General features: G+C 49.9%; 1 protein-coding gene across 1 annotated transcript; it reads right to left on the bottom strand.

Annotated features, from left to right (window-relative positions):
* Positions 1-1,964: 1,964 nt before the first annotated feature.
* Positions 1,965-12,399, bottom strand: LOC117007048 (C-factor-like). Its single transcript, XM_033079920.1, has 6 exons — positions 12,051-12,399; positions 4,540-4,591; positions 4,141-4,328; positions 3,667-3,822; positions 2,868-2,978; positions 1,965-2,728 (listed from the first exon to the last, which is right to left on the bottom strand). The coding sequence occupies exons 1-6, from the start codon at positions 12,189-12,191 to the stop codon at positions 2,615-2,617; spliced, it is 762 nt and encodes a 253-aa protein (XP_032935811.1). The 5' UTR covers positions 12,192-12,399; the 3' UTR covers positions 1,965-2,614.
* Positions 12,400-14,080: the final 1,681 nt, after the last annotated feature.

The raw sequence follows: 14,080 nt of genomic DNA, 5'->3' as shown, positions 1-14,080 counted from the left end.
GTGCCTCAAGGCCCTTCATGATCCCTGACGGTCATTTACAATCCTTCTTGGTCCTTCAAAATCCTTCCTGGTCCTTCTCAATCCCTTACTGTCCTTCATGGTTCCTCATAGCCCCTCCTGATCTTTCATGATCCCTGATGGTCCTTCACAATCCCTCATGGTCCTTCACAATCCTTCCTGGTCCTTCAAAATCCTTCCTGGTCCTTCAAAATCCTTCCTGGTCCTTCTCAGTCCCTTACTGTCCTTCATGGTCCCTCATAGCCTCTCCTCATCTTTCATGGTCCCTGATGGTCACTCACAATCCTTCCTGGTCCTTAATGGTCCCTCACAGCCCCTCCTGGTCCTTAATGGTCCCTCACAGCCCATTCCAATGCTTTTCAACCTTTCCATGAGGGAATTTTTCTGAATTTCCAACCTAAATCTCCTCCTGTCCGTGTCCCCTGGAGCAAAGCCCGACCTGGGGCTGTCCCCTCCTGTCAGGAGTTGTGCAGAGCCACAAGGTCCCCCCCTGATCCCCCTTTTCTCCAGGCTGAGCCCCTTCCCAGCTCCCTCAGCCACTCCTGTTCTGCTCCAAACACTTCCCCAGCTTTCCTCCAAACTAAATTCTTCAACCAGTTCAACTCAGGTGTGTTTGCACTCAGCAATGAATGGAAAAGCAGTGTTTGGGATGTGTTCACCTGCTGAGTCACCTAAAACCAGTCTGAGCAGGGAAGCATGGCACAAAGGGCAGCATCAGGAGGAATTTTGGGCATCAGCAGGAATTTCTTCTTGGAAAGGGTTGTTAAGTTTGGGAACGTGGTGGAAACCCCATCCCTGGAGGTGCCTAAGGAATGGGCTCTCAGTGTCTTAGCTGGGTGACTGATCACACATTGGCTTGATGGGCTTTTCCAACCTAAACAATGGTGTGATTCTGTGAAGGAATCTGTGATGATGTGAAGGATGCTGTGATTCTGTGAAGGATTCCATGATGCTCTGAAAAATTCCATGATGCTGTGAAAGATTCCATGATGCTCTGAAGGATTCTGTGATTCTGCAAAAGATCTGTGATTCTGTGAAGGATGCTATGAAGGAGTCTGTGATGCTGTGAAGGATTCTGAGAAGGATTCTGGGATTCTGTGAAGGATTCCATGATACTGTGAAGGATGCTGTGAAGGATTCTGTGATTCTTTGAAGGATTCCATGATGCTGTGAAGGATTCTGTGAAGGATTTTGTGATTCTGGGAAGGATGTTGTGATGCTGTGAAGGATTCTGTGAAGGATTCTGTGAACGATTCCATGATGCTGTGAAGGATTCCGTGATGCTGTGAAGGATGCTGTAAAGAATTCTGTGATGCATGCTGTGGTGCTGTGAAGGATTCTGTGATTCTGTGAAGGATTCTGAGAAGGATTCCATGATGCTGTGAAGGATTCTGTGAAGGATTCCATGATGCTGTGAAGGATTCCATGATGCTGTGAAGGATTCTGTGATGCTGTTCCAGTGAGCCATCCCTGTGGATGCAGGGATCATGGAAAGCACACAGACACCTCTCCCTGTCTGCATCCAGGGGCAGGTCCTGGTGGCTGCTGTCCAGGGACAGCCACACCTGTCCTCTCCCCTTACCTGGCTGTTGTTTGTCTCCTGTTGCTCGGCACAGGAACCCACCACCTTGGCACAGCATGAAAGTGCCTAATCAGCTGGCATGAGGGAGGGATGTTGAAGCCAACCCCAGACTTCAAAGGGCTTTTTACTTTTATATATAACACAAGAGATTTATTCACCAGCTGCTCTTAGTATTTCAGACCAGAACAAGGGGCTGTCTCTGTGTTAGCTACACCCCACTGCTAAATGGGTGTCAAACCCAACTGTCCTGAAAGGTTAGCATGGGTTAGAGTTTCTTCCTGAAAATCAGGAATAAAGTTCCCTTGTCAGGAAAGAGAAACATATGAGGAGAAATTAAATGAAGTAAACCGTTCGGTAAACAGACTGTTTGTTTAACCAAGACTTTATTGAAGACACTTCAGAAGTTTATGTACAAAACAACATTCCCACCCCCACATCAGGCTGTTAGTCACCCACTGGGAACAAAGCGAGTGCCTGGTGTACACTGGCAACCTGGGGACACTCAGAGTTTGCCACAGAATTCACAGAAGTACCAAATTCCCTTGGTTTAGAGCTGGCCAATATCAGCCTTGGCTCAGTTAGGAAGAGAGGAAATCAAAGGAGGTTTTTTTTTCTGGAGATAAATGAGCATACTGGAATCTGACAGCCTACACTGGCCTTACTCTGAGGTCAGCTCATTTAATTCTGCAAAGAGCCAGAAGCCCACTTTGGCTTTGGAAGTGAGAAGGAACCAGCAGCCCCTGGATTTAGCTTGCAGGCTGGAACCCATTTCAGAGGGTTCCAGGAGATGCCCATCACCCAGAGCACAGCAGTGTTTGCAGGAAGCACTAGAGCAGAGCAGTAGCAATACCAAGTGAAAGACTCAGCCACTTTGCTTTCCAAATGCACCTAGAGAGAGGCTGAGTGTCAGGCTGGCTATTTCAACAAGCGTGTAAAAAAGCCCTAGGGACACAGACAGGAGTGGCAAGGTTCAGTTGTGACTGATGAGCTGTTCCTGTAGAGTTCTGTGCACTTCTACCACGGCAGAGTTTCCCCTTGCCAGTCCAGGAAAGAACCATTTTCTTTTTCACCGAGACGATCCAGAACAGAGAGGATCCCTGGGATTGCCTCCTGCACCTGCATGGGAGCCTGGAATGAATCAAGCTTAGGTCATTACCCTGCAGAAGGGAGTTAAATGCATTTTAAAAGGTTCTAGGATGAAGGGGGATGTGTTTTTGTGTGTCACAGCACACGGAGGTGTGCAAGGCACATTTCCATTGGCACTCACCATGTTTCCACCCATGTCTGTTTGAAGCCAGCCTGGGTGCAAGGAAATGCAGAGAATTCCATCAGATTTCAAGTCTGCAGCGAGACACCGGGTGATCATGTTCAGTGCAGTCTGCGGGAGTGGAAATCACCTGTTAATGTGCTGTTTATGAGCCCTGAGCACGGCCTCAAGCCCAGCTCCCTCCCACCCTGCAGTCCCTGGCACAGCAAGGGGCAGGAAGAGGCTCTCAGCAACTCATCCAGACTTTCTGGGAACTCTGAAAGCTCCACCACCACGAACTTACTGCCCAAAGACAAAACTAAGTTGTAATGGAAGATAAAGTAGCATTTGAAACGCCTCAGGAGCTGTGAGGAGAATAATATTGACATAAGGACTGTGTTTTTCTGCACTAATCACTACACAAACATTCATTTACTTCTGAACAGGGAAAACAAGCATTTAACAGCTTATGAGTAGGTGGTGTAGGAGAAACTGTATGTGTGATCCTGGCTATCTGTACAAACTCAATCTCTGGATGTGAGAAAACGAAAAATCCCACTTGTCACTGGCTGACATCACCACGTACAGGTCAGCACCCCTTTTGCTGAATTCCCTGCCTGCTCTCTCTTGGATGGGAGAGGAACACAGCTGATGGAACCCACACTCATGGCATCAGCTCTTCCCTGAATGCCAAATCCCTCAGGAGTGGATCAGAGCAGGGATTTGGGAGCCTGTTCTCCTGTCCACCCACACAAAGAACATTTTTGGTGTCCACAGAGGTGCTGCACCCCTTGCTAAGCTCAGCAAGCAGCCCACAAACCTTTGCTATCCTGTAGGGATAGACCTTGAGGAACATCTCATTTGCCTGGACGAGCTGCATGGAGGCAGCAAGAGAGGACATGTTGATGATGGCAGCTCTGTGACAGCCCATTCCAGTGCCCAGCTGTGCTGCCTTCCTCAGCAGGGGGAGGAATGCCTGTGGAAAGCAGAGTTTGCAGGTTGGGGTTGGAGTTGGAGCATTCAAAGCAGCTGTGTGCCACCAGCACAAGGTGGTGATGGCTCCTCAGAGCAGAGCAGAGCAGAGGAATGGAAACTTTCCTCCAGCAGCCTCTTCTGCCCACTCCTAACCCCACCTTCCACAGAGGATCCCACAGCAGCTGCACAAACAGCAGCTCTGGCTGCTCTCCACACAGGCAGCTCCACACCAGAACTGTCTCTGTGCAGTTCCAAGGGGACAAACCCCTGCACAAATCCAGCTCAGCTATTAAAAGCCCCAGGTTAAACCCATCCCTACCTTGGTGACCATCAGCTGGGCCACAGTGTTGGTTTCATAGATGGTGAGCATGGTCTCTGCTGTGACCTCCTCCAGCGAGGCCAGCACGTTGATGCCAGCGTTGTTGATGAGGCAGTTCAGGCCTTTGTCTCCCACAATTTCTTCCACTTCCTTCACCACTTTCTTGATGCTGCTCTCACTGACCACATCTGCACAGAGGAGCAGGAGGAGCAGTGAGCAGTGCAGGGCTCAGAGTGTGCCTGGCACGGGATGTTTGGGCAGCACACAGGTGAAAATGCAGGGATTTTACAGAATCACATTTCCCCTGTGTTACCTAAACATGTTCTTCACCTGATCATGCAGGATACCAACATTTTAATGCACTCACCTAAGCTGAACAAATTTCTGCCCTTTACTCACCCAGTTGCAGGAGCTTGATGTTGCTGTATTGCTTGCTAAGCTGCTGCAGTTCCTAGGAAGAAGAATTTTATTTTATTATAAATATCTATATATATATATCCATGGCTGTTACATAAATCACTTTGAATTCTGCACCTCCAGAACTGCAAATGAAATATTTTCATGATTGGACTGAAGACAGCAATTCTCCTTTGTTTTCCAGCCTGCTGAGCAGCTTTCCTAAGAGCCAGATCAAGAAATTGGACTCTTCCCCTGCTTAGTCCAGACTCCAGAGTGCTGGATTTTTAGTGGCATATTTCTCAGGTTTAATGCTCAGTTCTCAGCATTTCAGTAAAAATCCAGTGCCTCCCCAATTTTGTAAGAAAAGCAAAACTCTCCTGAAGCTCAGCTAGTGCTGGACATCACTTCAGGCCAACAGGAACGCTTTTAAAAAACCATTTGGAATTCCTGTTTGTAGGAAAAGTTCCCCATGGGAATTCCATTTCCCCAGCAGCCTCATTAGCATCAGATCTTGTAAGCAGAGCTGAAGCCCACCACGAGATGAGTGCCAGGAGAACAATTCCCTCCCTGCTGCACTCAGCCCTGTGCCTGTCAGCACAGCAAGCTGCTGTTCCTGCACAAATCCGTGCTCTTCACTGCACAAAGTGTGTCCAAACTGGATTTATGGGCCCAGCTGGAATACTCAGGTTTCTGTGCCATGAAGCCAAGTGGGAAGTGTGGCCAAAGACAACAGATGGATTCCATATTCCCAGTCATGTTCAGGAGACACAGCAACCTGGCCAAACATTCCAGCCCCAGCAAATCCCTTTCTTGAGGAGCCCTTTGGGAATAGGGGTCAGGAGGGCAGGGTTGGAAAGAATCCTTCTCTGCCCCTTGGAGACACTTTAGGGACTCGGTGTGCTCTGACAAACCGTAATGGATCACATCTTTTATCTCACTTCAGACCCTGCAGGGCTCTCTCCAGGCTTGTTTGGGAGATTTGTTCTCCCACCAGGCCAATCTCCAACTGCAGCTAAGGCTATTAAGGGGAGGGGGGAAGGAAAAACAAATCAGAAGCACAAAACCAGAAGACATTCCTTGCTCTGGACAGGGCTTGGTGGGACAGATTTCCATAAATTAAAGGCCCAGAACACACTGTCTTGTTCATTGATAGTCCAGGGTGAAATAGCTCTGCCATGTCAAGGCCTGCAGTAATTCTGTGCATTGTCACTGGGTTTCAGTTTGACACTATCAGTGCAGAGCAAACTCCAGGAGCTTCTCAAGGTTTGTCCATTTATTTATAGTTCATTTATTTACATGTTTTACTCTCCAACAGAAGCCAGCTACCAGCTCCTGCTGAAAGGCCAGAGCTGCTTTGAGAGCAACAACAACTGGGAGGCTTCTGAAGTGAGTTAGCAATATTTTCAATTAAAAACTCTCCACTACATAGACAGCATGAAATTACAATAGCTGCATGCAAATTAGGTTTAAAATTCAATGGGTTTTCCAGTTAATTACTTAGTTAACAAGTGACTCCCACTTCAGGGGTTTAAATTCCTGAGAAGCAGCTCCCAGGCACAGAGCTGATCAAGACAGCTTTGGTCTTCAAGAATGTTACACCTGATAGAAGCTGAAAAATCCAGTTAGAACATCTAAAATTTGCAGGAAAGCCTATTTTCCCCCTCCTGTGACTAGAAGGAGCATGAGAAAAGGAGGATTGAGACGAGTAGGTACAGCCAACACATCCCAGCTAAGCCATTTTTTAATTAGTGTGCTGTGACAGATAATTTTAAAACAAACAAGACAAACAAAACCCAGCAAAAAGCCACAACACAAGCCCTAACACAGTGTTTATTTAGCTTAGTAGCTGCAGAGCTGCTCTGCACCTGAACAATCACCCCTGAGAATCAACTCCTAAGGGAACCCAAGACAAGAATTAAACTCTGATTAGCATCTGTTGTTTCCTGCTGGCTGATTTTTAATTATGATTAACAAAGAGTCGGCCTATCCTGATTTAAACAAGATCCTCTGGCACTCAGCTGCTCCAGACACAGACTCATCAGCACACAGAGTATTTATTGCTAGATTTCAACCAGGAATGTTTTGTTGTCTTTTGTCATTTAGCAAGATTTACTTTGCCTTCTTTCTGAAAGCATTATCCACTTCAGTTACAGCTCTTGGAAAGGGCCTGGCCCCACTCAGCCAGTTGGAAGCAATCAAGGCAAACAAACACAGCCTGCAGGCAGGATAAAGGTGCTTGGGTATCCTTCACCTCATCCTGCTTGCACTGGGGACAAAGGCAGAGGTGTATCTCATTTTTCTGAGTCCCTCTGAGACAGCTTTTCGGTATCACAGTGTACAGCCAGCTCACTGTTCAACCCTGGAACAGCTTCCACAGCCCTCTCTGACTCCAGACCTCACTGCTGTAGGAAGTGTAAAACACTTCCAGAAAAAAAAAAATAATAAAAGGAATCATCAAACAAAACAACTCTGCAATAACCCAAAATTAGAAAGACTTCAAGGATGCCCTCTCTGCCTGCTAGATATTCAGAAATGCCCTCTTTGCCTGATGGATCTGCTGCACAGATGACTCAGCTGCTCTCCCCAGTTGCAAACCACATGGCTGAAATATGTGTTCAAGGGAAAAAACAAGCCCCAAACCTGACAGAGACAGTGAGCAGAGAGAGCTCCGTGTCTGACAAGGGGACAGGCACAGTTTGGAGCAGAATCTCCTCCTTCAGAGCAAGGGGAGCTGCACTTTGAGCTGCCCAAGGACTCGAGCAGGGAGGAATTTGTTCAGCTGGGAGCTCAGAGGGGCTGTGGGGAGATGCTGCAGTGCAGATCACACAGATTTATTCACCCCCTGGCCATCCCCTCCTTCCCCCATCACAGAAGCATCTTCAGGGGCTGGACCATTTTTAAGGACGGTCCTTTAGGGCAGAGTTTTTTTCCCTTTTACGGGAAAGCAGGATGGGGGAGGAAGGAGCAACGAAGGAAAAGAGGAGAGGGGAGAATTCCACGAGCCTGTTCTGCCTCCCTGCCCATCTGGAGAGTAAAGGCAGCACACCAGGATTATTTCCCAGGAGATTTGTAGCAGCTCCCACTGGAGCAGCCCAGGAAAAGGCAGAGATCGGAATCAGAGCGTGGCTGGAGGAGTCTCCCTGTTTTGCAGGAGGGGCAGTGGTTATCTGGCTGCCTGCTGCACGTTATCGTGTGATCTGCAGCCCATTTGTTAGGCAAATGTTCTGGGGAGGCCACCTAGGAGCTCCTCAGCCCCAGAACTCGAGTTTTCACAACTTCTGCCAGCACAGACTCACATGCAAAAGCCTGCAGATGTTCAGCATTACGCCAGGGTTAGGGAGTTACAGGAGATCTGCTGATTTTCCTGGTAAAGAAAGGGAAGCAAAATCAGATTTCCCCAGCATCTTTGGAAAGGCAGTCCTTAGGGGCTCTTCTCTGTCCACTGTTTGGAGGGCTCCAAAATATTCACTCATCACTGCTGAGAGGTTCTTGCCCGTGGTGGAGCTGTATTTACCAGCAGCTAAGTGTATTTAATCATTTTTCCTCTGAAAACTGGGAGGTTGTTTTTAAATCCTTTTGATTTCAGCTCTGCCCATCTCCATTCTGCAAAAGGAAAATGCTGCTCTGCCAAAGCAGAGGAGAGCAGAGTTTAAAGGAACTGTCCAAAGTTGCTGCTCTCCAGGTTCATCCTCTCATGCAGGAGAGGAAGTGGAGGACAATTCACTTGTATCAAGGAGGATTTTTCATATGGTCAACAAAAAAAAAACAAAATTAGACCACTTGAATTGCTGAAAAAGCACTGAGCCAGGTGTGCAGAGAAGGAAAAACTCCCCCAACTTCACAGCCAACAAACAGGTCTGAGATGGGCCAAGCCCATTTCAGGTGCCCTAAGCTGAGCCTAAGTCCCAATCCCTGGAGAGCAGGAACCCAAACTCTGTGAGTTCAAGATGAACCTGAACTCTGGGTGTTCAAAATTTGCCTGGAAATTCAGTGACAGCAAAATTTCCTCTTTGAGAAAGAAAAAAAAATAATTAAAAAAAGAAAAATCAGTGAACCTTTGCCTTTCCTACCTCACTCAGCCAAGCTTTGAGAGCAGCTTTGGTGCTGCCACGACCAAAATTCCCAGTGCTGGAGGCTGGAGCAGGTCTGTTCCTGCCCTCTGGCAGCCCCAAGGACCAGTGGGAACCATCTCAGAGGGTCAGGAGGTTTTGTGCCAGCTCCAGATGGGGCAGATAACGCTGGTGAAACCACTACAATACCTTTAGTAAAGATTTCTCTTCCTTGTGGAGTTTCCAAACCCATCTGTTAGAAATCTGCTTCCAGCTGACTGCAGAGGTTTCTATTGATGTCCTGCCAAAGCACAGCACATGGCCTAGAGGTCCTTACAAAGAACAAAAACCCACCCTGATGCACCAAGGACAAAACCTGCCCCCCTAAAAAGTGAACAAGCTGAGGATGCACCCCATGTGGCCGGCAGGATCAGCACGGGGGTTGCTGGAATGTGGCTCCAGGCCAATTTCCTGCCTGCAGGACAAACCCTGCCAGAGGCTTTCCAGGTTTCTGGAGGAGTGACCCAGACTCTTCCCAGACACACTGCACTGGCTGAAGGCTGTTTCACCTTCCTGTGCAGGTTTGCAGCCTTTTTGCTCCAGATTTTTAAATACTGACCGCACACACCAAAAAAAAAACCAACCTCAAAACCCCAAACTGATGAGTTGTGCTGAGATTTGTCTGTGTGATGTTCCCTAGGAAGCACTTCCTGTTTTAAATGCTGACCACCACAAGAGGAAAAACCCCAAATCTGATGAGCTGTGCTGAGATCTGCCCGGGTAATGTTTCCTAGGAATGTCTTGTTGAAGGAACAATTTCACTTCTCCATGTAATGGATCCGAGACCATTATGATGAAAAATCACAAGGGCCAGTTGGTGAAAAAGAGAAAGAACCTCCCTCAGCACTGGCTGAAGCAGCTTTAGGACAAACAACCCGGGGAGATTTCGATCTAACACGGGTCAGATGTCTCTGCTGCTTTCCTGTGCCACTACTACACCGGGCTCTTGTGCAACCACTGAGGAAATGGGGCTGGGAGCGGAGCCAGCTCGGGTAACAGGAGCAGAAAGGGAACAGAAGAGAGAGAATTTCTGCTCAGGTGGTGCCAGGAGGGGCTCGGGGTGGGGGAAGAGCTGCAGGGATCTGAAAGGAGCTGTGCACCTGAGCCCAGCCTTGCTGGGCTGTTTCTCTGCACTTCCTTTCAGAAATAGCCTAAATGTACCTTTCCATTTTTGTTGAATTAAGAGATTTTCCTTTAGTTTCATAAAGATCTGCAGAAGTCCTTGTGGAGGAGCAGAGGTCAGACTGCAGTTGAACCTGGCTAACCCTGTCCCACATCCTGAGCACCACCTTTCAGGGTTGTTTTTTGTAGCTAAGCAGTAAACAAAGTTGTGTTAGGTTTATTGGTAGGATGGTGTGATCACAATCTGTGTGAAAGGAACCAAATCCCCCAAAAGGAACAGACTCAGGGGCTCAGTGATCAAAATCTGTGTGAAAGGAACCAAATCCCCCAAAAAGGAAGAGACTCAGGGAATCTGTGATCACAATCTGTATGAAAGAACAGACTCAGGGGCTCAGTGATCACAATCTGTGTGTAAAAAACCAAATCCCCCAAAAGGAGCAGACTCAGGGGCTCAGTGATCATAATCTATATGAAAGGAACCAAATCCCCCAAAAGGAACAGGCACAGAGGTTCAGTGATCACAATCTGGGTGAAAGAACAGACTCAGGGGCTCAGTGATCAAAATCTGTAGGAAAGGAATCAAATCCCCCAACAGGAGCAGGCACAGGGAATCTGTGTGAAAGGAACCAAATCCCCCAGAAGGAGCAGACTCAAGGAATCTGTGATTACAATCTGTGTGAAAAGAACCAAATCCCCCAAAAGGAACAGGACAGGAGCTCAGTGATCACAATCTGTAGCAAAGGAATCAAATCCCCCAAAAGGAGCAGGCACAGGGAATCTGTTTGAAAAGAACCAAATCCCCCCCAAAGGAACAGGCACAGGAGCTCAGTGATCACAATCTGTGTGAAAGGAACCAAATCCCCCAAAAGGAAGAGACTCAGGGAATCTGTGATCACAATCTGTATGAAAGAACAGGCATAGGGGCTCAGTGATCCCAATCTGTGTGTAAAAAACCAAATCCCCCAGAAGGAGCAGACTCAGGGGCTCAGTGATCACAATCTGTATGAAAAGAACCAAATCCCCCAAAAGGAAGAGACTCAAGGAATCTGTGATCACAATCTGTATGAAAAGAACCAAATCCCCCAGAAGGAGCAGGCTCAGGGGCTCAGTGATCACAATCTGTGTGTAAAGAACCAAATCCCCCAGAAGGAGCAGGCTCAGGGGCTCTGTTTCCCTCTGCACGTGTCAGGAATTTGCTTTTTGCCTTGCTTGGAACAGGGGAGATGCAGGGATGGGGCTGTGGGTATCAATTCTCCTGGCCAGTGCCTGGGCAGTTTGAGCAGGGGGGTTTGAGGTTGGCAGAGCTGAGAGCTCTGATTCCTGTAGTGTTTCTGTGCTGCCCAAATTCCCCCTCACCCAGGAGAGCCTGGACACAACGAGTGACACTGCTGGTCACAGAGTGACTGATCACCCTCAGCCTTTTGCCTCCCAAAAGTTTGAGGTGTGTGTGGAATTTGTCTGGCAGTTTTTTATAGGGGTTTTATAGGGGCAGGCATCCCCAAATTACGATGCTGCAAATCACAAATTGCGATGCTGCAGCAGCAGAGATTTGGGCTGAAATGGGAGAGAGAGTGGATCCAGGAGCAGGTAAGAAAAGCTCCTGTTTCCAGCCCTGCCCAGCAGAGAGGGGAATTGAAATAAGTGTTAAACTCATCGTTCATTTGGGCTTTCACACTTGTTGCGAGAAAAAAAAAATAAAAAAAGGCAGCCAGGACACGGCTCCTGCTGGGGACACGGACACAGGAAAGCTGCGGCAGGTCCCAGGGAAAGGTTTCTGAGGGATGGGGGGCTGTGCCTGCAGGGACACATCGGGACAGGGACAGGACGGGCACCTCCAGCGGCAAATCCAGCGAGGGATGGAAGGAAGGGGATGCAGGAGCTCGGAGATGCTGCAGTGCCCGGCCGTGTCCCATTGGCTTCTCCTCCTCCCGGGAGCGCTGCTTACCATGGATAAACCCAGCTCCAGCCCCGGAGAGCGCTGCTGACCATGGATAAACCCAGCTCCAGCCCCGGAGAGCGCTGCTGACCATGGATAAACCCAGCTCCATCCCCGGAGAGCGCCCCGGTACCGACTCCAAGCCCAGAGAGCGCTCCGGTACCGGCTCCATCCCTCCAGCTCCATCCCCGGAGAGTTCCCCAGCCCTGCACGGGATTTCGGTCCCGGCTCCATCCCAGCCCCGGGATGATGCTCGAGATGTCCCGCGCTTCCCAAGTGCCTTCTCCTCCCTCCCTCCCCATCCACCCCTCTCCGGGGACCCCCTGCGCCCCGACCCCGCTCACCTGCGCCTTCTCGGGGTACCGGCAGGTCGCAAAGACCAAATCCGGGGAGGGGCTGGCGGCTGCGAGCCCCCGCACCAGCCCCAGCCCGATGCCGCGGCTGCAGCCGGTGATGAGCACGGAGCGGCAGCGGGGCTGGGCCATGCTGAGCCCCGGGTCGGTTCGGTTCGGTTCGCTTCGTGCAGCCTCGGCTTGTGCAGCCCCGGTTCGGTTCGTGTAGCCCTGGTTCGGTTCGGTTCGTGTAGCCTCGGTTTGTGCAGCCCCGGTTTGTGCAGCCCCGGTTTGTGTAGCCTCGGTTCGTTCGTGCGGCCCCGGTTCGGTTCGTGCAGCCCCGGTTTGTGCAGCCCCGGCTCGGTTCGAACAGCCCCGGTTCGTGCAGTCCCGGTTTGTGCAGCCTCGGCTCGGTTCGTGCAGCCCCGGTTCTGTTCGTGCAGTCCCGGTTCGTGCAGCCCCGGTTCGTGCAGCCCCGGTTCGGCCCGGTTCGCTCCGCTCTCGGCTCTCCGGAGCCCACGCGGTTCTCAACCTGCGCGGGGCAGGAGCAGCCCCGGGCCCGCCCCCGCCGCGGCGCCTCCCCCGCCCGGCTCCGGGGCAGGGAGAGCGGCCAGGGAAGGGGAGTTGGCTCCGAGCCCGCCCCGCTCCCGGCTGGTACCCAAAGAGCAGCTCCTGCTGCCTTTGACCCTCATTTGCGGGTCCCACAGGACCGCACCAGGGGGGGATCGCTCCCTGCGGCAGCCAGGGATGGGCAGAAGGGAAGGATTCAGCTCCAGAGGCAGGAAGGAACCCCCGGTTCCGGACTCCCCACATCCCTGGGTGTGCCAGGGACATTTCTATCCCTTCCTCACTAGACCTGGAAATCCCTACAGGATCCTGCCCTTAGCTCATCCTCACTTTATCCCCCGTGATTCCCAGATCCAGAACCTGCTCCTGACCTGCACACTCATGAACAAACTGTAGGATGGAGGTTTAAATGCTTTAATTATTGCTCTTTTCTTTTTAAAACGATCACTACACTCTTAAAACTAATTTCATCCTGCTACAGGTCAAGGATAGACTCTCCCCTTGTTTGGGAAACTGAAGAACAAAGATGTGATAATTTGGGAAAGTTCAGTGGAAAAGCCTGAAACAGCTGCTGATTCTGCCTTCTTTCCCTTTTGTTGGTTTAAATACCTGCACCAGCTCCAAAAACGTCCAGGATTTATAGATGTTAAAGTATTGCTGCTGGATAGCTCAGGTTTGATGTTCCCATCACATTCCCAGGGGAGGTGGAGATGACAAAACCCTTCCAGATGACAAAATCCATTTCTCCTGGCTCAGCCAGCATGAACAAAGCTGAGCAGGGACTTCTGGAACAGCCTGGATTCCCCGAGGCTGGGGGAAAAGCTCATCCCGGTGCACACAGCAGCTGGGGCAGCAAGCCAGCAGCAAGGCTGCCCTGATATTGATACCTGGTTTTTCTTTTTTCTTCCCAAATAAAGCTCCATTCCAGCAACTCTCCTCTTCCCCTGGTGCTTTAATCCCTTCCCACATGGGCTGGGTGCATTTCAGAACAATTCCCTTTGGTGGTAAGGCAGAGTGGTGGGATTGGAATTTATTTTTTTTAAATCCCCATCACTGCTTAAACTGCTTAGTGGCCTCTCAGTGCTTGGGATGTTGGCACAGCTGGAATTTGGCAACCTGTGGGAAATAATCCTTTAGGCTCTCACCTGGGAAAGCTTTGGTGGTCGAGCCTCTGACACAAAAGCAGCTCTGCCACAGTGAATTCACAGCTGGCTGAGCCATTTTTGGGAAAACAGGAAGCCTGGAGGATTATTTCCCAGGAAGGATGGGAAGGTTTTATCTGAGGAAAGAGCAGGTGGGATTTATCTGAGCTTTCAGCATCTTCCACCAGCCAGGTTTCAGTGCAGGTGAACACCAGATGAGAGACCTGAGAGGTTCTGATGCCTGAGAGCCACGGTGGAGTCACCAGAGGTTGGGAAAACAAAGCCATAACTCACCTGGAGGGCTGAGAGCTGTTTGCACACCCAGCTGCACGT

The sequence above is a fragment of the Catharus ustulatus genome, chromosome 24, assembly GCF_009819885.2.
Source record: "Catharus ustulatus isolate bCatUst1 chromosome 24, bCatUst1.pri.v2, whole genome shotgun sequence".
NCBI classification, from domain to species: Eukaryota; Metazoa; Chordata; class Aves; order Passeriformes; family Turdidae; genus Catharus; species Catharus ustulatus.
Note: the sequence above shows the minus strand (reverse complement) of the source record. Positions and strands in the feature narration are given on the sequence as shown.